The sequence below is a fragment of the Schistocerca piceifrons genome, chromosome 7 (genome assembly GCF_021461385.2).
Source record: "Schistocerca piceifrons isolate TAMUIC-IGC-003096 chromosome 7, iqSchPice1.1, whole genome shotgun sequence".
NCBI classification, from domain to species: domain Eukaryota; kingdom Metazoa; phylum Arthropoda; class Insecta; order Orthoptera; family Acrididae; genus Schistocerca; species Schistocerca piceifrons.
In genome coordinates, this window is record NC_060144.1 from 247,513,588 (window position 1) to 247,536,380 (window position 22,793).

Sequence of the window (22,793 nt, forward strand, 5' to 3'; positions counted from 1 at the left end):
TAACAAAATAACCAAGAAAGGTTGAGTGTTTAATTGGCGCACTATATAGGTGTTCTTACAACTTAGTTACTGAATTCTGTTCTGATTGTTTGGAATTGTTGTTGTTCTGGTCATCAGTCCCGAGACTGGTTTGATGCACCTCTCCATGCTACTCAATCTTGTGCAAGCTTCTTCATCTCCCAGTACCTACTGCAACCTACATCCTTCTGAATCTGCTCAGTGTATTCATCTCTTGGTCTACCTCTACGACTTTTACCCTCCACGCTGCCCTCCAATACTAAATTTGTGATCCCTTGATGCCTCAAAACAAGTCCTACCAACCGGTCCCTTCTTCTTGTCAGATTGTGCCACAAACTTCTCTTCTCCCCAATCCTATTCAATACCTCCTCATTAGTTATGTGATCTACCCATCTAATCTTCAGCATTTTTCTGTAGCACCACGTTTCGAAAGCTTCTATTCTATTCTTGTCCAAACTATTTATCGTCCACGTTTCACTTCCATACATGGCTACACTCCATACAAATACTTTCAGAAACGGCTTCCTGACACTTAAATCTATACTCGATGTTAACAAATTCCTCTTCTTCAGAAACACTTTCCTTTCCATTGCCAGTCTACATTTTATATCCTCTCTACTTCGACCTACATCAGTTACTTTGCTCACCAAATAGCAAAACTCCTTTACTACTTTAAGTGTCTCATTCCCTAATCTAATTCCCTCCGCATCACCAAACTTCATTCGACAACATTCCATTATCCTCGTTTTGCTTTTGTTGATGTTCATCTTATATCCTCCTTTCAAGACACTGTCCATTACGTTCAACTGCTCTTCCAAGTCCTTTGCTGTCTCTGACAGAATTGCAATGTCATCGGCGAGCCTCAAAGTTTTTATTTCTTCTCCATGGATTTTAATTCCTACTCCGAATTTTTCTTTTGTGTCCTTTACTGCTTGCTCAATATACAGATTGAATAACATCAGGGAGAGGCTACAAGCCTGTCTCACTCCCTTCCCAACCACTGCTTCCCTTTCATGCCCCTCGACTCTTATAACGGCCATCTGGTTTCTGTACAAATTGTAAATAGCCTTTCGCTCCCTGTATTTTGCCCCTGCCACCTTTAGAATTTGAAGAGAGTATTCCAGTCAACATTGTCAAAAGCTTTCTCTAAGTCTACAAATGCTAGGAACGTAGGTTTGCCTTTCCTTAATATTGCTTCTAAGATAAGTCGTAGGGTCAGTATTGCCTCACGTGTTCCAATATTTCTACAGAATCCAAACTTATCATCCCCGAGGTCCGCTTCTACCAGTTTTTCCATTCGTCTGTAAAGAATTCCTGTTAGTATTTTGCAGCCGTGTCTTATTAAACTGATAGTTCCGTAATTTTCGCATCTGTCAACACCTGCTTTGTTTGGGATTGGCATTATTATATTCTTCTTGAAGTCTGACGGTATTTCGCCGGTCTCATACATCTTGCTCACCAGATGGTAGAGTTTTGTCAGGACTGGCTCTTCCAAGGATGTCAGTAGTTCTAATGGAATGTTGTCTACACCCGGGGCCTTGTTTCGACTCAGGTCTTTCAGTGCTCTGTCAAACTCTTCACGCAGTGTAATATTTCCCATTTCATCTTCATCTACGTCCTCTTCCATTTCCATAATTCTGTCCTCAAGTACATCACCCTTGTACAGACCCTCTGTACACTCCTTCCACCTTTCTGCTTTCCCTCCTTTGCTTAGAACTGGGTTTCCATCTGAGCTCTTGATATTCATACAAGTCCTTCTCTTATCTCCAAAGGTCTCTTTTCTTTTCCTGTAGGCAGTATCTATCTTACCCCTAGTGAGACAAGCCTGTACATCCTTACATTTGTCCTCTAGCCATCCCTGCTTAGCCATTTTGCACTTCCTGTCGATCTCATTTTTGAGACGTTTATATTCCTTTTTGTGTGCTTCATTTATTGCATTTTTATATTTTCTCCTTTCATCAATTAACTTCAGTATTTCTTCTGTTACACAAGGATTTCTGCCAGCCCTCGTCTTTTTACCTACTTGATCCTCTGCTGCCTTCACTACTTCATCCCTCAGAGCTACCCATTCTTCTTTTACTGTATTTCTTTCCCCTGTTCCTGTCAATTGTTCTCTTATGCTCTCCCTGAAACTCTAGTCAGTTTATCCAGGTCCCATCTCCTTAAATTCCCACGTTTTTGCAGTTCTTCAGTTTTACAGTTCATAACCAATAGATTGTGGTCAGAGTCCACATCTGCCCCTGGAAATCTCTGTCTTACCATTATATAATCTACCTGAAACCTGTCAGTATCTCCAGGCTTCTTCCATGTATACAACCTTCTTTTGTGATTCTTGAACCAAGTGTTAGCTATGATTAAGTTATGCTCTGTGCAAAATTCTACCAGACGACTTCCTCTTTCATTTCTTCACACCAATCCATAATCACCTACCACGTTTCCTTCTCTTCCTTTTCCTACTACCGAATCCCAGTCACCCATGACTATTAAATTTTCGTCTCCCTTCACTATTTTAATAATTTATTTTGTCTTCTCATACATTTCTTCAATTTCTTCGTCATCTGCAGAGCTAGTTGGCATAGAAACTTGTACTACTGTAGTAGGCATGGGATTCGTGTCCTTCTTGGCCACAATAATGCGTTCACTATGCTGTTTGTAGTAGCCTACCCGCACTCCTATTTTTTCATTCATTATTAAACCTACTCCTGCATTACCCCTATTTGATTTTGTATTTATAACCCTGTATTCACCTCACCAAAAGTCTTGTTCCTCTTGCCACCGAATTTCACTAATTCCCACTACATCTAACTTTAACCTATCCATTTCCCTTTTTAAATTTTCTAACCTACCTGGCTGATTAAGGGATCTGACATTCCACACTCCAATCCGTAGAACGCCAGTTTTCTTTCTCCTGATAACGACGTCCCGCCCGGAGATCTGAATGAGGGACTATTTTACCTCCGGAATATTTTACCCAAGAGGACGCCATCATCATTTAATCATACAGTAAAGCTGCATGCCCTCGGGAAAAATTATGGCTGTAGTTTCCACTTGCTTTCAGCCGTTCGCAGTACCAGCGCGGCAAGGTCGTTTTGGTTAGTGTTACAAGGCCAGATCAGTCAATCATCCAGACTGTTGCCCCTGCAACTACTGAAAAGGCTGCTGCTGCCGCCCTTCAGGAACCACACGTTTGTCTGGCCTCTCATCAGGTACCCCTCATTTGTGGTTGCTCCTACGGTACGGCCATCTGTATCGCTGAGGCATGCAAGCCTCCCCACCAACGGCAAGGTCCGTGGTTCACGGGGGGGATTGTTTGCAGAGAGAAAAGAAAGAACCTTGTTGCCATACATATCGCTAGTACAACGAGATATTACCTATCAACTATCCTAGCTTTACATCACGAGACGAACACGGTGTCACCGAGCTGATATTTGAAATACATTTCTGTTTTCTCTCTCTGTCTTTCTCTTTTTATTTTTTGAGGAAAGTATTGAGAAGTGCGAGTAATAAGCAAATAGGCATATAATCTATTTACAGTTATTTTCATCGGGATACATAATGCAAAAATATACCTTTTACGTGTATTATTACGTAATTCCAATTTTTGACAGTCAATTCGTGAGCTTGCTCGCATTCAGTGGGGTGAAACCTATCACAGAAGCAAGCAAAACACAAATATTTCTTGCACCATGCGCAACACGCAAACGGAATCTCACTGCACTGACGTGTTATCCGATATATTGCTCGGAAAACATATATGGTTCATGTTGCTAAATACAGCTCTATCAGACATCAATTTGGATGCTTACCAAGTGTATAAAAGTATATCTTGAAACACACAGAAAGGCACATAGAGGTATTCAACTGAAACATAGCCATGACCAAGACTGTAACTAGGGTCGACAGCATCGTCGTCTACCACCTTGACAACTCTAACGCTGACAGTGCTCGGCCAGTTACTTACGTTTACTGGTATCAAAGCTACAGCATGAAAACACAAAAATGTTAATAACCCGATGATCATTAACTTTGGGTCCCAGTCATCAGTCGGAAGATTGGTTTTGAACACCGCAGTGCTTTAATAGGCACGATCTTGTTGGAGGTGGTGTGCCATTGCTTTTCTCCGACCTTTGATTTGACTTACCTAGCCAGTTAATAGGGGAACCTACAGTTTCACGTTGCTTTCGGACCACAGTGCAGCTTTGCATTTGTCACATCAAGAAACACTGCCCGAGGGGAAATAAGTGTAAAATGGCACATGAAAATCGTGGGACTGACCAGGGATCGAACCCAAGACCTTTGTATTTGTGGTCTTGCTCTTTACCACTTTGCCTTCTTCTTGGGCTAAAAATTAAGGATGTCTCGTTTGTGCCTGCATTGGCACTTGCGTGTCCCTGCACCAAAGTAAAGAGAACTGAATTGAATGTAGTGCCTTCAAGTTGGCATAAGCAGAAATGGAGAAAAATTAAATCACATAAATGGTCTCTCTCTGATGCCTTTATCGTCATTGCCATTATGCGTCTTATGAGAAAAAACGCACTGTTCATTAAAATAAACATCTTCGTCTTGTTATGCAAATATTTGCGATGTATTTTACATTAAAATTTTACTAAAAAATTTAAAATAGGAGAAGTTTTCCTTTTGTTCACAGCATCTTAATCGCTGAAGAGAAGTTAATCTGAAATTAAACAATATGTGCTTTAAACAAAGTCTTCTTCCTATTAACACAGCAGACTTAGTACCGCGTCCAGTTCCTGTCCTCTTCTACAACTGCATTTAATCGCCGGTGAACAGAGGCAACAAGCTTTCTGATGAATTTGTCACTCTGTGACATCTCTTCCCAAGCAGCTTGAACTGCTTCTGACAACGCTGACTTGGATGTCGGTGCACGTCTTTTGCTCCCAATATTTTTTTCCATCTCTGCCCACACGTTCTCTATAGGATTGAGGTCAACAGCTTTTGGAGGCCATTCCAACAGCTCAATGTCTCCTTTCATCTGAAACCAGTGTCTTACACGATTGGCTGTATGGATTGGGGAACGGTCATGTAGGAAGATAATTCTACCTCCAAGAAATCGCTGACGAACAGAAGGAAGCATAACTGCGACAGACGTCCGGCCACACCTTTGCCTCTGCTGGACATATTTACGGTCGTATCTCGTTCCACTTGGTCGATACACATGGACAGAGCTATTTGGAGCAGTTGAAAATACCTTCTCGTCAGTAAATGTAACTCGGTCTCAGTACGAAAGCGGCTTCCTCTTCAGGCCCGTATGAAATTTAACCTGGCAGCCCTATGTTGCTCTTTCAGCATTTCGTTAACAGCCGATTTCCGTCCATACCTTCCTCCCTCGTAGAGCCGACGAGGTATGGTCGACCTGCTCACTGTTAGCTGCAAGATGTTTTCAATCTCTCTGCAGCTCCTGAAAGAGCCCTCATTACTGAAGCGGAGTATACTCTTGTCCTCAAAAAAATTTAGTGCTGGACTGTGATTCGAAATCGTATTTCCTCTTTCGAGGCTCTGAATCTCTCGGAACAATATAGTTCAATCATTTCGTTCCTTTTCCCAAGACTTCAATCTTCTTTAGGTGTCCTCCAAAGGTAAGTATGTGGGTCCGAATCCTGATCCACTACAAAAATATTCATTATTTCATTTCACGCCCTATCATGTGCACACTGGCCTGCTACTGAAAATTAACGTCATTTTTAATGTCTGTTCATGTGTTGCCAACAATCGCAGTATGTGTCGTTATTTCTGGTCAAACACGCACACTTACTGTTGGTGAGTAAGCAATTGATGCTCATTAAACTATATTCGTGGATGATAAAGAAGGACGATAGGTGTGCGGTTTGATTGTCGCTCAGGCACAAAAATTTGTATCCTTATTTTAGATTCAAATATCTAGCAGCTGGTAAACTTCTCATCATGCGCTTCGTCTTTAAATGCATGCACACTTTGTTACTTCTGAATGGAGGTATATCAGACATCTTTCGTGGTTAGTTAACAGGGACAAAAGGGTCTTGATAGCAGTCCTGGTTTATTACAAAGACTGTCGTCTTTTATTTTCAAGTTTAGATTTGGTTACTGATATTGGCGAAAATTTCGGTAATTCATGACTCTTCATGGGTAGTCAGCAACATGATATAATTAGATTAGATTAGATTTCATTAGACTAATACTTGTTCTATAGATCATGAATACGACATTTTGTAATGATGTGGAACATGTCATTTTAATGAAACATTTCTTTACATACTATGATTCAATTTCTTTACAACAATTTTTTACTCTCTCATTCTTTTGTATATTTCTCTCTCTCTCTCTCTCTCACACACACACACACACATTCTTTTTTTGTTTTTATTTGTTTGTTGTGTTCGACTATCGGCGAGGCTCGAAAACGACCGGGAATGAGTTTCTTAGTTTTGAGTACACTTACGAACGAAATATAAAAGCTACTATGAGAGTTACTGATTTATGATGCTTAGTTTGCAGTCAGTTCTGAGTGTTATTAGTAACTACGCTCCTGTCCCTAAACCTAGTTACAGAAATGCGAATCAGACGCATTACGTATTCCAGGTCGTAGCAGCCGCGTCTTTGAGAAGCCAGCTATATGGTCACTTCCCAGCCAGCCTGCTACAGGATTACATCGGTTCGTCTTCCTCCTGCTGGTACTGTAACTGAGATTTGGCAACAAGGCAAGGTATATTTGGCAACTCTGTGATCGATAAGTTACTTCCTAGTGTGCAGGGAAATAAGCCTCAAAGTTTACTTGATTTTTCCTGTCATTTCCATTGAATAATCTGAGTTATTATCGCTTGAGATGTAACAAAAGATTTTTAAACTTACGGTTTTCTGCCCAGGAAAGTTTTTGCACGTGGAAATCGCAACTAATCTCGTCCCTGAAATAGCGGTTTACGAGTTCTTGCCACTATTGGCCTCGTAAGAGGAAGCCAAGCAAAACATCTCTTTGCCATCTCTGTGGTAACGTGCCGACCTGTGAAAAAGCGTCTGTTACGGTTCGCGGTTCCAGACTTGCTGACTGTAAAGTTTTCAACCCTTCTGTGAAAGAGTTATAAGCAGTCAGATCAAACATCGATAAGGAAATCGCAAGAAAATACTTTCGGCTCATAGTGCAACGGTGAAAAACTCACAATACTGCACAACAGATAACGCCTCTTTCCGCTGCTGACAAGCAAATTTTGGGTTTCTAGGAATACATAACTTTATTTATGAAATGCCACATTTGCGTACCTCGTGAGTATGACACAGCATACCAATTAAACACAGACCCAATCGAAATCTAACAAGTGAGTAGTATTTTACTAGTGTAGATAGAGGCAGGCTTGTGTACAGATACTCAGTTTCATTAAAACAGACTTTCGCCATAAGGTTATCGTGGGTACTTTTTATTTCATTTCTTATAATACAGTGCACAATTTGCGTAAGGTTTCTTTTAGAGTTGTTAAAGCAATACTTAACATGAGAGAGATATTAATCATCAATGATATATGCGAATTCTCTGATGTTATCTATAACAGTCTGACAATGCACATGCAGTTTATTGATTATATGAATGTAGAAAACTTGTTCTCGGTTAAATCTGTCAAACAAGGTTTGAAGGAGAATAAAATACCACTATCACACGACAGCTAATGCAGAAATTACTTTTCTGACGTATTTTGGTGCTACGCACTCTCCCCATACATAATACAAAAGTTTCGAGATGCATCTGCTGCCTGGTTGTCTATTAAACTTGAAAAGAACAAAATGTCTCAAAAATTAGCCCTTTTTCCACATATGACTATTTTGGGTTGAGAAGTGAAGGGAATTATGTCCAAAGTTCCATTGGATTGATAACTTCAGCAGACAGCAGAATTGCGGTTTAAAAACTGTAGCAGTCTTATCTATGGTGCACGACGCTTACCGTTACGGTACTAGCTGACACATACCTACAGCAGTTCCACAAGTCAATAACAATTCCTCCAGAACTTCCGCATTCCACAGTGCTGTGAGATAATGCATATGGCCGGATCTAGACTTCTGAGAGACAGACAGCTACCGCTTTTCTTTTGCACTGCACGACGTTTTCAACAAACAGATAGCGTAACAGAGTAGCTCAAGTGGAAAGGACCACTTCCCATTTAAATATCTGCATCCTATACTGTTGGCAGTTCTGTGTAGGTGGCAGTTACGTGATTTTATTTTGGTGATTACAAAATAGTCGAATGTATGCACTGGGTAGCCGAGGCAGCTAGGTCATGGAAATTCGTTCAACCACGTAAATGAATGTACTCAACATGCTGCAAACCACTACAGGTAGCCTGTGTGTCAGAATTCATATCCAATGTGGCGCAATGGCGTTATGATAGAAAAATGAGTCACAGAGAAGAGGATTTGGTGGTCTGTTGGACTGATGGTAGGTTCATATACTTATGGTCTGGGTTCGATTCCAACTTATGCCAATTATTTTTGATAGGGAGAGACGGATTCTATTCTCTTCTGGCTACCCCAAGTGAAGAAGGTATAATAGCGTTGTGGTCTGAAATTCACTTTAAACATGTTACTCCTTCTATACCAAGTAGACGTTACACTTGTATGGACATGGTGTCTGCTCTTACGGACATGTCCGAAAGAATAGACACCATATCCACTTAAGTATAGTATATAGTTCTGGCGATACCGGCCATTACTATCTTCTTCTGTGTGGATGCACACATATTCCCTGCACTCTTATGGGACTTGGTAAGAATGTTGTCCACAAGTAATGAGTGTGTTGGGGTGGGACACTACAAATGTAGTGTGTGGACATACAGGGTGAGAATGTGTTTCTCTCGAGAAGCATGCCTAAGATAGTCCCTGCAGTTGCGCTACCTCCTGTGCCCTCAATGGCTCAGATGGATAGAGTGGCTGCCATGTAAGCTGGGCACACATTTTCACCTGTCCCTGTTGGTATATATCGAAGCCCGTCAGCAGCAGAAGGTAATAACTTAATTCTCATTTCAAGTAGATGTTAGGTTGAACTACAATAAAGTCAGGAGTGGCGACAAGTAGACACTCTATCACCAGTACCTTTTCTTATTTATTTCTTATGACGAAAAAAAAAAAAAAAAACAACGCTATGTAGGGTTACAGGACACTCATTCCATCTTTTATTTGAGCTTCTCTATGTCGATACAATTGGTTCTGAGCTGGGAATGCAACTCCGATCACCCTTAACGCGGAATTTGATCCCTTCGTGACAATACAGCTCAACTACAATTTGTTGTTTGTTCAAAACTGCAGATTCCACAACATCTCCACGTATTGCATGTCAATGGGTTCGGATCCTGGCCCGACACAAGTTTCATTATGTATTATCAAGCTCTAGCATGAGAACACCTATCTGCTGGTCAATAATAATTTTGATTTTTGATGTATTTTCATTTGTTGTCAACACTAACAATATCTGACTTTTCTGACTCCCAGTGAGACAGAACTATTTGCGAGATCACTGTAAGTTCAAGGATGTTATTCCGAGCTGCTGGTGGAGATAAATTCGGTAGCTGACATCTCATTGTGTGTAGTCATCAATGATATGTGTGGGGTTCACAGTCAGCACTGAACTCTTTGTCATATTATTTCTAGTTCAAACATGCTCACAGGTAGCTGCTGGTGTAACAAATCCATATTTAATGTTCATTTTCTCTAGAATATAACAGAGATAGCGGCCAGGTTGGTGTCCTGGGAAGGGTAAAATTAATGTTTCGTCTCGTCATTTCAGTTAAAACATCTAGCTACTGCTGAGAAAATTCGATATGTCACAGTTGATTGTGCTTCGATATCAATCCAATTAGGTTCTGGTTTCGAATTCCTGTCCAACACAAAGCTTTACCTCACGGCATTTCAAGTACGTTGCTTGAGCAGAAGCAATATTTAACATCTCTCGTAGTTCGTTAACAGGGACAATAGATGCTGGTTAGGAATTTGCGGCCATTAAAAACGTTTACATTATGTAATTTAAAGTTGATATTTGCTAACTGATACTGTTTAAAATTGAGGTACATCACTCTCTGTATGCCTGGTCAGAAATGACTGTTAGTTTCCATCAGTCACAAAGTCTTTGCTTAGTCTGCATGATCTGGGTTTGAATCCATATGCAGAACGAGACAGTTCATCGTGTCATTTTAAGTTCATACACATTCTCAACTAGCTGGTTGTGAATAACTTAAATTTTTACTGTCATTTTGTGTTAAATAATAAGTACGGTATGTTACTTTGAAGAGGAAATTATGAATACGACAAACTTACTACGTGCATTACCTATCTGACGCTATAATGAGAGTGGTAACATTTCAGGTATGTCATTTATTGTAATAAATGTGAGCTTACAAGTTTTAAGGACAGTCTTATCTCTGATATGGTGTTCTCTGATATTTTTAGTATCATGGTATTACTTTACATCTTAAGTTATTGCAATACAGAGCAGTGTTTTCTAGTGATGACTTGTTAGAACCATTTTCAATAGTCAAACAACTGTACCGAGGAGTGATTAGAGGACCTGCTAGACAGCTGCGTTATGCGAATTGCATGTGAATCAGACGAAATGCAATTCAGGTCATTCGGATACTTTTGAGCGTGACTGTACAATTGTTGCATATAGTACAACTCATTCTTTGGCACAGCTCAACAGAAATGACTGAAGTTTCCTTGTGTGTTTTCAGGACTTTAAGATTGCACACATGCTATTCCCTTTGAATACTGCACCTCTGTTTATGACTTGGCCTATTCCCCCCAGACTCCCACACTGCAGCATGTTGATATCAGAAGCACTCTCAAGTCCGATTAGGCACACTTTGTAAAAAATGCCTTTAAGACTTCTTAAATATCTCAAGACATTGTGCTCTCATTTCTCAACCTCAGTTACTGCTGTCCAGTGACAAAATGATTTTATGACGCAACAGTTAAATTAGCAAACTCATGGATATCATTTTCCATGAAACTACCTGGCAGTTTAAAACTGTGCTGGATCGAGACACATACTCGGGACATTTACCTTGATATGCAAGTGCTTTACCAAGGAGCCACCCAAGCATAACTTACTACCTAGCCCCTCAGCTTTACTTCTGCCAGTCCCTCTTCTCCTACCTTCCAAACATCCAGTTGCCTGTGAAGAGAAAGGGCCCGCGATCAAGTCTCAGTCTGGCACATAGTTTTAATCTGCGAAGAAGTTTCATACGAGCGCACAATCCACTGCCGAGTGAAAATTTCATTCTGGATCAGTTTCCATGTCTGAAATACTGGTATTATTTTACATACACTGCTGGCCATTAATATTGCTACACCAAGAAGAAATGCACATGATAAACGAGTATTCATTGGACAGATATATTATGCTAGAACTGACATCTGATTACATTTTCACGCAATTTGGGTGCATAGATCCTGAGAAATCATTACCCAGAACAACCACCTCTGGCCGTAATAACAGCCTTGATATGACTGGGCATTGAATTAAACAGAGCTTGGATGGCGTGTACAGGTACAGCTGCCCATGCAGCTTCAACACGATACCACACCACAGTTCATCAAGAGTAGTGACTGGCGTATTGTGACGAGCCAGTTGCTCGGCCACAATTGACCAGACGTTTTCAATTGGTGAGAGATCTGGAGAATGTGCTGGACAGGGCAGCAGTCGAACATTTTTTGTATCCAGAAAGGCCCGTACAGGACCTGCAACATGCGGTCGTGCATTATCCTGCTGATATGTAGGGTTTGGCAGGGATCGAATGAAGGGTAGAGCCACGAGTCTTAACACATCTGAATGTAACGTCCACTGTTCAAAGTGCCGTCAATGCGAACAAGAGGTGACTGAGACGTGTAACCAATGGCACCCCACACCATCATACCGGGTGATACGCCAGTATGGCGATGACGAATACTCGCTTCCAATGTGCGTTCACTGCGATGTCGGCAAACACGGATGCGACCATCAAGACGCTGTAAACAGAACCTGGATTCATCTGAGAAAATAATGTTTTGCCATTCGTGCACCCAGGTTCGTCATTGAGTACACCATCGCAGGCGCTCCTGTCTGTGATGCAGCGTCAAGGGTAACCGCAGCCATGGTCTCCGAGCTGATAGTCTATGCTGTTGCGAACGTCCTCCAACTGTTCGTGCATATGATTGTCGTCTTGCAAACGTCCCCATCTGTTGGGGCTACAATCCGACCTTTATCAAAGTCGGAAACATTATGGTACGCATTTCTCCTCCTTACACGAGGCATCACAACATTGTTTCACCAGGCAACGCCGTTTGTGTATGAGAAATCGGTTGGAAACGTTCCTCATGTTAGCATGTTGTAGGTGTCGCCATCAGCGTCAACCTTGTGTGAATGCTCTGAAAAGCTAATCATTTGCGTATCACAGCATCTTCTTCCTGTCAGTTAAATTTCGCGTCTGTAGCACGTCATCTTTGTGATGTAGCAATTTTAATGGCCAGCAGTGTACATAATTCTGTGTATTTCTACGGTGGGTGGAAACAGTTTGGATGTACCTTCAGCTCCTATTTAACATTTGTTGGTTTTGATTTATGTCTGCGATTTGCGTTTCAAAACTGTCTCTCCTCTGCCCCATCTTGTACTAAATAAGTCTTTTCCATTTGTCAAATATTTAGCAATTCTAAGCCGATTTAGAACAAATACAGAGATACAGGACATTGTCATCAACATCCTATGTGGCTGCAAACAGTTTTACACTCTGCAACAAGCATCGATAGAATCACTGGATAGGACATTACACACACCTGCTATCACTTTATCCTCAGGAGTCCACTCTGCAGTAGATGGGTATAGAGTAAGCTACACTACCTTTATTGAAAATATTCACACACCCCCCCCCCCCCCCCTGCATCACCAAATCCAAGGCTATCACGTCACCCGGTAAATTTGTGTAAGCAATAAAAAGTGAACACAAACTAGAGTGACAGAAAATTTAAGCAAAACAAAACGAATAATTACTGAATTCTATCACAAAAAACTAATCAACTGCTTTTGCTTTTATTTTTCACTATGTACAATTAGTTATGGGCAGATGCCTTGTAGACACCAGTTTTCCATTCACCAGCCTGCTGTGATTATTTTCCAGTAATTTCACTCATTCATCTCTTCTGCCTTAACTTGTTCTTTTTATTCTGAAAGAAGTTTGTGGCCATAAAACTAGAGACTCCTAACTACCTACCTACCTACCTACCTACATATATACACACATATATGGTAAAAACTGAAACATTGTTTGGAATTTATTTTATGGTCAGTATGATGAACATTTAATATGATTAAAAATAGCCTCAGTTTTATGACTGATGGTTTAATATCACATTTCTTTAAAATAGCTTTTTAAAACTAAAACAGTCAATTCCTTTTGGTGTGTTCAAAGACCCAAATAAATAATGTTCTTTAACTTTTTACAAAGAAGGAATTGAAAATTTACAGGTACATACTGTATAGGTGTAAACAGGAGTGTGAAACTCCAGAAAAAAATTCAAATGGGCTAAATACCATCATCACAGAACATACATCAAAAATACTTCACAACTACGTAAATCCCTCTTCAAATAAGTACATAATTACTTTTAGAAATTCAGTGTACACTTAAATATACATATTTGATGGGATGACAATCAGGAGCATACAATGAAATCTGCAGAACAATAAAGACTGAACTTTTAAATAATGACACCTAAGATACAATCACAATGAGAAATAAGTAGTTTCAATTACGAATGTTTTCTGCAAGTGTATTTTCCTGCAACATCTGAAGAGTAATAGGCAGAGTATTCTAAAAATTCTTATCAGTCTTTAGTCATTTACAGCCTCAGATTCCACACACATTTATACATCATTAACAAATAAATACATTGAAGTTAGATACACAGGAATGTTTATACAGAATATCTGAGCCATAATAAAGCTCTCATAACTTAGGCACAATGAAGCTCTTTCTTAAAGAGCATCATTTCACAAAATAAAACAGAAAAAGCAACACTTCTTGTACTGTATGCCGATATGGTTTCCAGGATAATACTTTTCACAGACAATCCAAGATATTTACTGCAAAGGAGGAGGTTACTGACAGCCAAGCAGCTTCTGAATAGCATTTTGTCACGTGCTCACAGTGGGCAGCCTGAATTCCCGCCTAATATAAAATAATATATAAGGTTTGCACTTTGCGACAACACCACATTCTGTTGGCCTCACTGTACTATCGTTGAAATGGAACCACTGTCCTGTGAACAAAAGAAATTCATGGTGATTCTCAACTCATTATATACCGAAGTAAAAGACACAAAAGGATCAAAACAGTAATTTTTTATACAACGTTGCTCTCCAACTAACACATTAGAATGATATAACCACAAAAACTTTTTTATTTATCACTGTCAACCTTTCGGGCAAGGAGCCTGAGTGTATAGTAATGTGCCACACACTTGGTGACCAGTATTAAAGCAGGAGCCTGTTGACTGATATAAAAAGCATACTGGTCTATTATCAACTTGGGAGTGAATTTAGTTTTCTGACGAACTGATGTAAACATATCTTCACACACACAAATAGTGTATTTCACCTCTAAATGATCGTTCACCTCTGAGGAAATGCCTTAAATGCATGAAGCAGTAATTTGCATAGCTTTGCTTCAGAGCAGTTTACTTGAATTTGGAATGAACTTCCCGACAAAAGTGTTAGTATGTGTAACAGTTTTGTCAGTCTGGATAATAACACTGGCAATTTGGCTGAATTGCGGTAGAAACAGTGGCAAGTAAGGATGAGGATAAACTATGTTCTGGAAGTGAAAAGCCAATCAACTCAACTAACTGTAAGAAGTACTTTTAGTGACATATACATCTCATCTCAAATCCAATGAAAGTCTAGTCTTAAAATTATGTTGAACTTCTGAAAATTCACTTGTGCACATGATCGAGGGTTAAGTCAATTATTATCCACAATTTAGTTATATTTTTTATTATTTTGGTAGTACTGTTGTTTTACATTGATGATGCATGCCTTGTTTATTTGTTGTTATATCTTTGCAATTTTCAAGCTGCTGGGTCAGTTTTGTTATCGCTGCCATGCTGTTAATCATGGCTGCTCCACCGTCCATTTGCACCAAAGAAGAACGACGTTCAGTGATCCATTTTTTTGTGGCTGGAAGGCGTATCAGGGGCAGAAATTCATCGAAGACTTTCGGTACAGTACGAGAACAGTGTTTTGCCACAATGGAGTATCTACGAATGGATTGAAAAATTCCAAAATGGTCGCACAAGTGTTATGCACGATGAAGGAGCCGGATGACCGAAACTTACACAAATGAAGAAACCATTGAGTGCTCACGTGAACTGATTCTCTTACACAGATGATTAACTATTGACAAAGTGGCACATCGTCTGCAAATTAGTCACGGTTCTGCCTACGAAATCATCCACAACAGAACTGGGTTTCATAAAGGTTGTGCAAGATGGGTACCAAAACAACTCACACAACTACGTAAACAAACACGCTTAGACATCTGCAAAAACCATTTGGATCACTATGGTAATGAAGGGGACAACTACTTAGACAGAATCATTACTGGTGACGAAACATGGATCCATCATTATGACCTGGAGAGTAAACGGGAGAGTATGGAATGGAAGAGTAAACGGGAGAGTATGCAACGGAAATGTCCAAATTCGCTGTGCAAAAAAAAGTTCAAGACCCAACTGTCTGCAGGAAAACTGATGCTTACGGTTTTTTAGGACACACAAGGTCCAGTACTAGAACATTATGGGGAAAGGGGTACAACAATGAACAGTGTAAATTACAGTGAGATGCTTACTGCCAAGCTAAAGCCGCAATTCGAAGCAAACACCGAGGATTGCTGTCAAAAGGTGTTGTGTTGTTGCACGACGATGCCCGTCCGCATACTGCTGTCCACATTGCTGAAATGCTCCAAAAACTCAAATTTTAAGTATTGTATCATCCTCCATATAGTCCCAATCTAGCCCATTCTGACTATCACTAGTTTGATCCACTCAAACAAGCATTAAGGGGGCGTCGATTTGCCTCAGATGAAGCAATGAAAGAAGCGATGCATTCCTGGCTCACAGCTCAAACGAGAACCTTCTTTTATGAGGGCATCAGGAAGCTTGTACAACAATGGACCAAGTGCTTTGAAACACAAGGAGACTATGTTAAAAAATGATGTAAGTTTCCTATTTGATTAAAAGAACATTTTATAACTACTTTGTGGATAATAACTGACTTATCCTTGTACACCAACAGTTACCAGGACCGATGGACACAATTAATTACAAATCTGGTTTCTGTTGGTCTCCAGGCTTAGACACCTAACTCTTAGAATTATTCATAGACAACCTGTAGTACTCAAGACCTCTTATCACAACAGTCGTAATAATGTTACTTTCATTTGCCTAGTACTGACTGTGAAAACTATGCACTTATTACACGTGAGTTGCCTCTAGCTACTAACCGACAACCTACACGGAAGAGATATTTTAATACTGCTGGGTCAGAAGTAACTAAATCAGAGACCACAATGCTGCTGAGCCATGGCAATGGCTCCTTATTGATTCTTGCCTGCCTTCCATAGTCGTATGTGTCTATGGTGGCACATTTACCCTGCGTGTATCAATTCTCCTTGTTAAGCAACACCTCTGGCAGTGCAACAAGGAGGCAGTGGAACATGGTGAGAGCCAGTACGACAAGGGCAAGCAAACAGCTGGGTATGGTGAACCGGAACGACCAGTGGTCTGAACTACCAGCTGCAGCTATGTCTCTCAAGCTCTTGTTTTGGTCATGGCCTTGGTGTTTCTCGCCTGTGGCAATTTTTGGGGAGAAAGCATCCTCCTGTAGGAATTCCATTTATCTTGATGTCATATGTGTCTATGGGGGCACATTTCCCCTGCTTGTATCAATTCTCCTTGTTAGGCAACACCTCTGGCAGTGCAACAAGGAGGCAGTAGAATATGGTGAGAGCCAAGTCGTATTACATAGTTTAATTCTTAATTTCTTTGCGTGTTTTTGGGTACTTGCATTGTTTAATTCAAAAATTTCTGGCGTATTACAGTATTTGAGAGTTGTAGCATCGCGTTTTAGTACCTGAATAGTGTAAATTCACGTAGTTGTTTGCCTTCTGTTTTTGTTTTGAACGGCCAGTGTCGGTGGGTCACAGCCAGTGTGCTCCCTGCCGCCATTGGATAAGCAGCTGCCAGCAGCTAGTCGCATACTCCTAGCTCACTTATCTGTTACATAGTTTCGTATAGGAGGTGTAATTTCGAGTTTTAGTTACTGTAATCGTAAATTCAGGCAGATTGTAGCGCAGTTGTTAGGCATTTGTACAGGTTAGTTCATACATTCTTTGCGTGTTTCCCTTGCGTTATTTAGGCACGGACTCGTGTTTCAGTAACTGTTGTTCAACATCAATTCGAATGGACAGGGACTGTGATTGCTGTGTTGAGATGAGGGCTGAGTTGGCATCCTTTCGCTCACAGCTGCAGGCCGTGCTGACCTCGGTCGCGCAGCCTGAGGCTGTTGCCAATGGGCACCACTGTGGGGAGTCGGACTTGGGTATCACGAGGATGTCAAACTCGTCCCGTCTGTCCTCAGATTGGTCTGCCGCTGTGGTTACCCCGGTTGCTGCCCGCAGTGGGGCTGAGCCCTTGCCTGTGGTTGATTGGGAGATCGTTCCAAGGCTCCAGGTGGAGTCATTCCTGATGTAGAAAGGGTTCTTCCGGATGCCATGAAGAGCATAGGGGGCAGCCAGCTGCAGGCGGTGGCACATTTCGGCACTAATGACGTGTGTCGCTTTGGATCTGAGGAAATTCTCTCTGGATTCCAGCGGCTATCTGATTTGGTGAAAGCTGCCGGTCTTGCTTACGAGATGAAGGCAGAGCTCACCATCCGCAGCATCATTGACAGAACCGACTGCGGACCTTTGGTGCAGAGCCAGGTGGAGGGTCTGAATCAGAGGCTCAGACGGTTTTGCGACCGTGTTGGCTGCAGATTCCTTGACTTGCGCCACAGGGTGGTGGGGTTCAGCTGGAGGCTACACGGGTAGCGGAGGCCGTGTGGCATGGACTACGCGGTTTTTTAGGTTAGAAGGCCTCAGGAAAGTACAGGGTGGGCTGCAATCTCAAAGGGTGCATGGCAAATACAGGGCGTGCCTGGATCAAGCAACAGTCGGAATTGTAGTTGTAAATTGTTGCAGTTGTGCTGGGAAATTCCCTGAGCTTCAAGCGCTAATAGAAAGCACAGAAGCTGAAATCGTTATAGGTACAGAAAGCTGGCTAAAGCCTGAAATAAGTTCTGCAGAAATTTTTATGAAGTCTCAGACGGTGTTCAGGAAAGATAGATTAGGCAGATTTGGTGGTGGAATGTTTGTGTCTGTCAGTAGTGGTTTATCTTGTAGTGAAGTCGAAGTAGATACTCCGTGCGAATTGGTACGGGTGGAAGTTATACTTAACAGCCGAACTAAGTTAATAATTGGCTCCTTCTACCGACCCCCAGACTCCGACGATATAGTTACTGAACAGTTCAGAGAAAATTTGAGTCTCGTAACAAATAAATACCCCATTCATACGGTTATAGTTGGTGGGGACTTCAACCTTCCCTCGATATATTGGCAAAAATACTTGTTCAAAACCGGTGGCAGGCAGAAAACATCTTCCGAGATTGTCCTAAATGCTTTCTCCAAAATTATTTCGAGCAGTTAGTCCACGAACCCACGCGAATTGTAAATGGTTGCGAAAACACACTTAACCTCTTAGCCACAAACAATCCAGAGCTAATAGAGAGCATCATGACTGATACAGGGATTAGTGATCACAAGGTCATTGTAGCTAGGCTCAATACCATTTCTTCCAAATCCACCAGAAACAAACGCAAAATAATTTTATTTAAAAAAGCAGATAAAGTGTCACTAGAAGCCTTCCTAAGAGACGATCTCCATTCCTTCCGAACTGACTATGCAAATGTAGACGAGATGTGGCTCAAATTCAAAGATATAGTAGCAACAGCAATTGAGAGATTCATACCTCATAAATTGGTAAGAGATGGAACTGATCCCCCATGGTACACAAAACAGGTCTGAACGCTGTTGCAGAGGCAACGGAAAAAGCATGCAAAGTTCAGAATAACGCAAAATCCCGAAGATTGGCTACAAATTACAGACGTGCGAAATTTGGCACGGACTTCAATGCGAGATGCCTTTAATAGGTTCCACAACGAAACATTGTCTCAAAATTTGGTAGAAAATCGAAGAAATTCTGGTCGTATGTAAAGTACACAAGCGGCAAGACGCAGTCAATACCTTCGCTGCGCAGTGCCCATGGTACTGTTACCGACGACTGTGCCGCTAAAGCGGAGTTATTGAACGCAGTTTTCCAAAATTCCTTCACCAGGGAGGACGAATGGAATATTCCGGAATTTGAAACACGAACAGCTGCTAGCATGAGTTTCTTAGAAGTAGATACCTTAGGGGTTGCGAAGCAACTCAAATCGCTTGATACGGGCAAGTCTTCAGGTCCAGATTGTATACCGATTAGGGTCCTTTCAGATTACGCTGATACAATAGCTCCCTACTTAGCAATCATATACAACCGCTCCCTCACCGACAGATCTGTACCTACAGATTGGAAAATTGCGCAGATCGCACCAGTGTTCAAGAAGCGTAGTAGGAGTAATCCATCGAACTACAGACCTATATTATTGACATCGGTTTGCAGTAGGGTTTTGGAGCATATACTGTATTCAAACATTATCAATCACCTCGAAGGGAACGATCTATTGATGTGTAATCAGCATGGTTTCAGAAAACATCGTTCTTGTGCAACGCAGCTAGCTCTTTATTCACACGAAGTAATGGCCGCTATCGACAGGGGATCTCAAGTTGATTCCGTATTTCTATATTTCCGGAAAGCTTTTGACACCGTTCCTCACAAGCGGCTTCTAATCAAGCTGTGGGCCTATGGGGTATCGTCTCAGTTGTGCGACTGGATTCGTGATTTCCTGTCAGGAAGGTCGCAGTTTGTAGTAATAGACGGTAAATCATCAAGTAAAACTGAAGTGATATCAGGTGTTCCCCAGGGAAGCGTCCTGGGACCTCTGCTCTTCCTGATCTATATAAATGGCCTGGGTGACAATCTGAGCAGTTCTCTTAGGTTGTTCGCGGATGATGCTGTAATTTACCGTCTAGTAAGGTCATCCGAAGACCAGTATCAGTTGCAAAGCGATTTAGAAAAGATCGCTGTATGGTGTGGCAGGTGGCAGTTGACGCTAAATAACGAAAAGTGTGAGGTGATCCACATGAGTTACAAAAGAAATCCGTTGGAACTCGATTACTCGATAAATAGTACACTTCTCAAGGCTGTCAATTCAACTAAGTACCTGGGTGTAAGAATTACAAACAACTTCAGTTGGAAAGACCACATAGATAATATTGTGGGAAAGGCGAAACAAAGGTTGCGTTTCATTGGCAGGACATTTAGAAGATTCAACAAGTCCACTAAAGAGACAGCTTACACTACACTCATTCGTCCTCTGTTAGACTACTTCTGCGCAGTGTGGGATCCTTACCAGGTGGGATTGACGGAGGACATCGAAAGGGTGCAAAAAAGGGCAGCTCGTTTTGTATTATCACATAATAGGGGAGAGAGTGTGGCAGATATGATACGCGAGTTGGGATAGAAGTCGTTAACTTCCGAATGCGAAAATATTTTGTGGAGCCCAACCTACATAGGTAGGAATGATCATCAAAATAAAATAAGAGAAATCAGAGCTCGAACAGAAAGGTTTAGGTGTTAGTTTTTCCCGCGCGCTGTTTGGGAGTGGAATGGTACAGAGATAGTATGATTGTGGTTCGATGAACCCTCTGCCAAGCACTTAAATGTGAATTGCAGAGTAATCATGTAGGTGTAGATGTAGAATTGCCGATGTTCCGACCTGGACTTTCCATTGTTAGTATCATTTTGACACAATGCCAAACTGTAAAAATTCTCAAATTATTTGCTCACTATGCAGCCAAACTACAGAAATGTATGATCACTGGATGACTACCATGAAATGAATGATCTGAACATTATTTCCTCTTGTGTTACTGAACGGATGCTCTCTGGACACATGAATGCAAGAAAATGTTCATAGCAAACAGAAACAAACAAATAACATTAGATTTTTGGTGAACTTCAGGAGCCAGTCACATCATTTAAGTATTTTGCATGTAATACACCATGGCAATAAGAAAGGCAGCAAACATGCCAATGAGTACAAGCAAGGGCATATCTAAATGACACAGTATTGCTTCAGTATTTGGAATCCTCATCAAGTAGGCATGACGGCAGGCACTGAAAGAATTACAAGTGCACAACTAAGATTGTAATAGATAGTTATATACCATACAGAAGGTTAACATAAATACTGAGGAAATAAAAATAAAAATGGCCAGAAAAAAGTTAAGGCTGTTCTTGAGAAACCCTGATTTATACATCTGATATTCTGGGTGCAACAATTCAGTTGGCTCCATCCGATCTCACACATATGAAACTGGAACAGCTCCCATAATCTGATTTATTAATCACTCAATCATACCTAGTTTAATGACTATGAAGTCACATCTTCATGTGAAAAGTGGATGAACCTTAAATTGTGATTAGATTTCCTTGATGGTAAATAATAGATGTCACCTATCTGACTGCTCGAAAGAGACGTATAAAAAAAAATACACCCACAAGTCATAAAATGACGACCACGAGGCAAGATGTGTTGTGCTGATGTCCTGGACATTTCACCTGGGGTGTCCTCACTCCGCCTTGCTGGGTTTTGTCGTACCTCACGCCCTCTGTCATTTTATGGATGACAAGTGCATTTTTTTTGTATGCTAATTTCAAGCAGGATGATAGGCAGTCTATTATTTACCCTCATGGAGATCTAATTACAATTCAGGTTCACCTGTTTTTCCACCTGCAGATGTCATGATGGTCAGTGAACTAGTTACGATTATGGGATTAGTAAATCCATTTATGGCAGTTGTTGCATTTTTTTTATTACTTGAAATACATTACTGCAGCTGTGGTTGTCCCACATACCATGTTATTTGCAACCAGGAAGTTATCTATCTCAAACATTTAACTGAAGAAAATCAGCTGCTGTGCTGACTAAATCAGAACAGCTGATTTCTGGACACTGTATAGTTGGCACCTAAAAAACTCAAATTTTGTGATAAAGAGAATGTAGACGTGAATTCTGCCACAACATGTGGTTACCTAATAACTGCTGTTACATAGCAAATTGTATTCAGATGAACTATTTTACTTGATATAGTTTGAAACTGCTGCATTTTCCGCATGTAAATATAGAAAATGTAATGTATTTTTGGCTGTAGGTCTGTTGAACATAACCTGGTGAAGCTCAATGTTGGTGCAAGAACATGTCTGCGAAATAGAAAGTGGATGAATGTAAGTATGTACTGGCATGATTGGAGCCTTGTTGATTATCAATGGCTTAATGGTCTCAATACACATGGTATAACTCAAAGAAGGACTCAGCCATGGGATCTATTATCTTACAAGAAGGAAGGTATGTTTGCTGGCTACCTAAAGCTCAAAGTTAGAACTATCACTATGTTCACATGCAACACAACTTCTGAAAGACAAAAACCGAATTTAAGAAACCGTTTCTTGCTGCCATGTTTATACAGGGTGACACAGAGAAACAGGAACATTTCCACAATCCAATAAAACTAGAAGTG

The 22,793-nt window shown here is 40.9% G+C and overlaps 1 protein-coding gene across 1 annotated transcript in view; it reads right to left on the reverse strand.

The window, feature by feature from the left end:
- Positions 1–13,362: 13,362 nt before the first annotated feature.
- Positions 13,363–22,793, reverse strand: part of LOC124804858 (ubiquitin carboxyl-terminal hydrolase 3-like) — a 79,341-nt gene continuing 69,910 nt past the window's right edge. Inside the window, exon 11 of the mRNA XM_047265213.1 lies at positions 13,363–14,280. Within this exon, the coding sequence (XP_047121169.1) occupies positions 14,156–14,280 (125 nt within the window). The 3' untranslated portion in view covers positions 13,363–14,155. The remainder of the gene's footprint in view (positions 14,281–22,793) is intronic.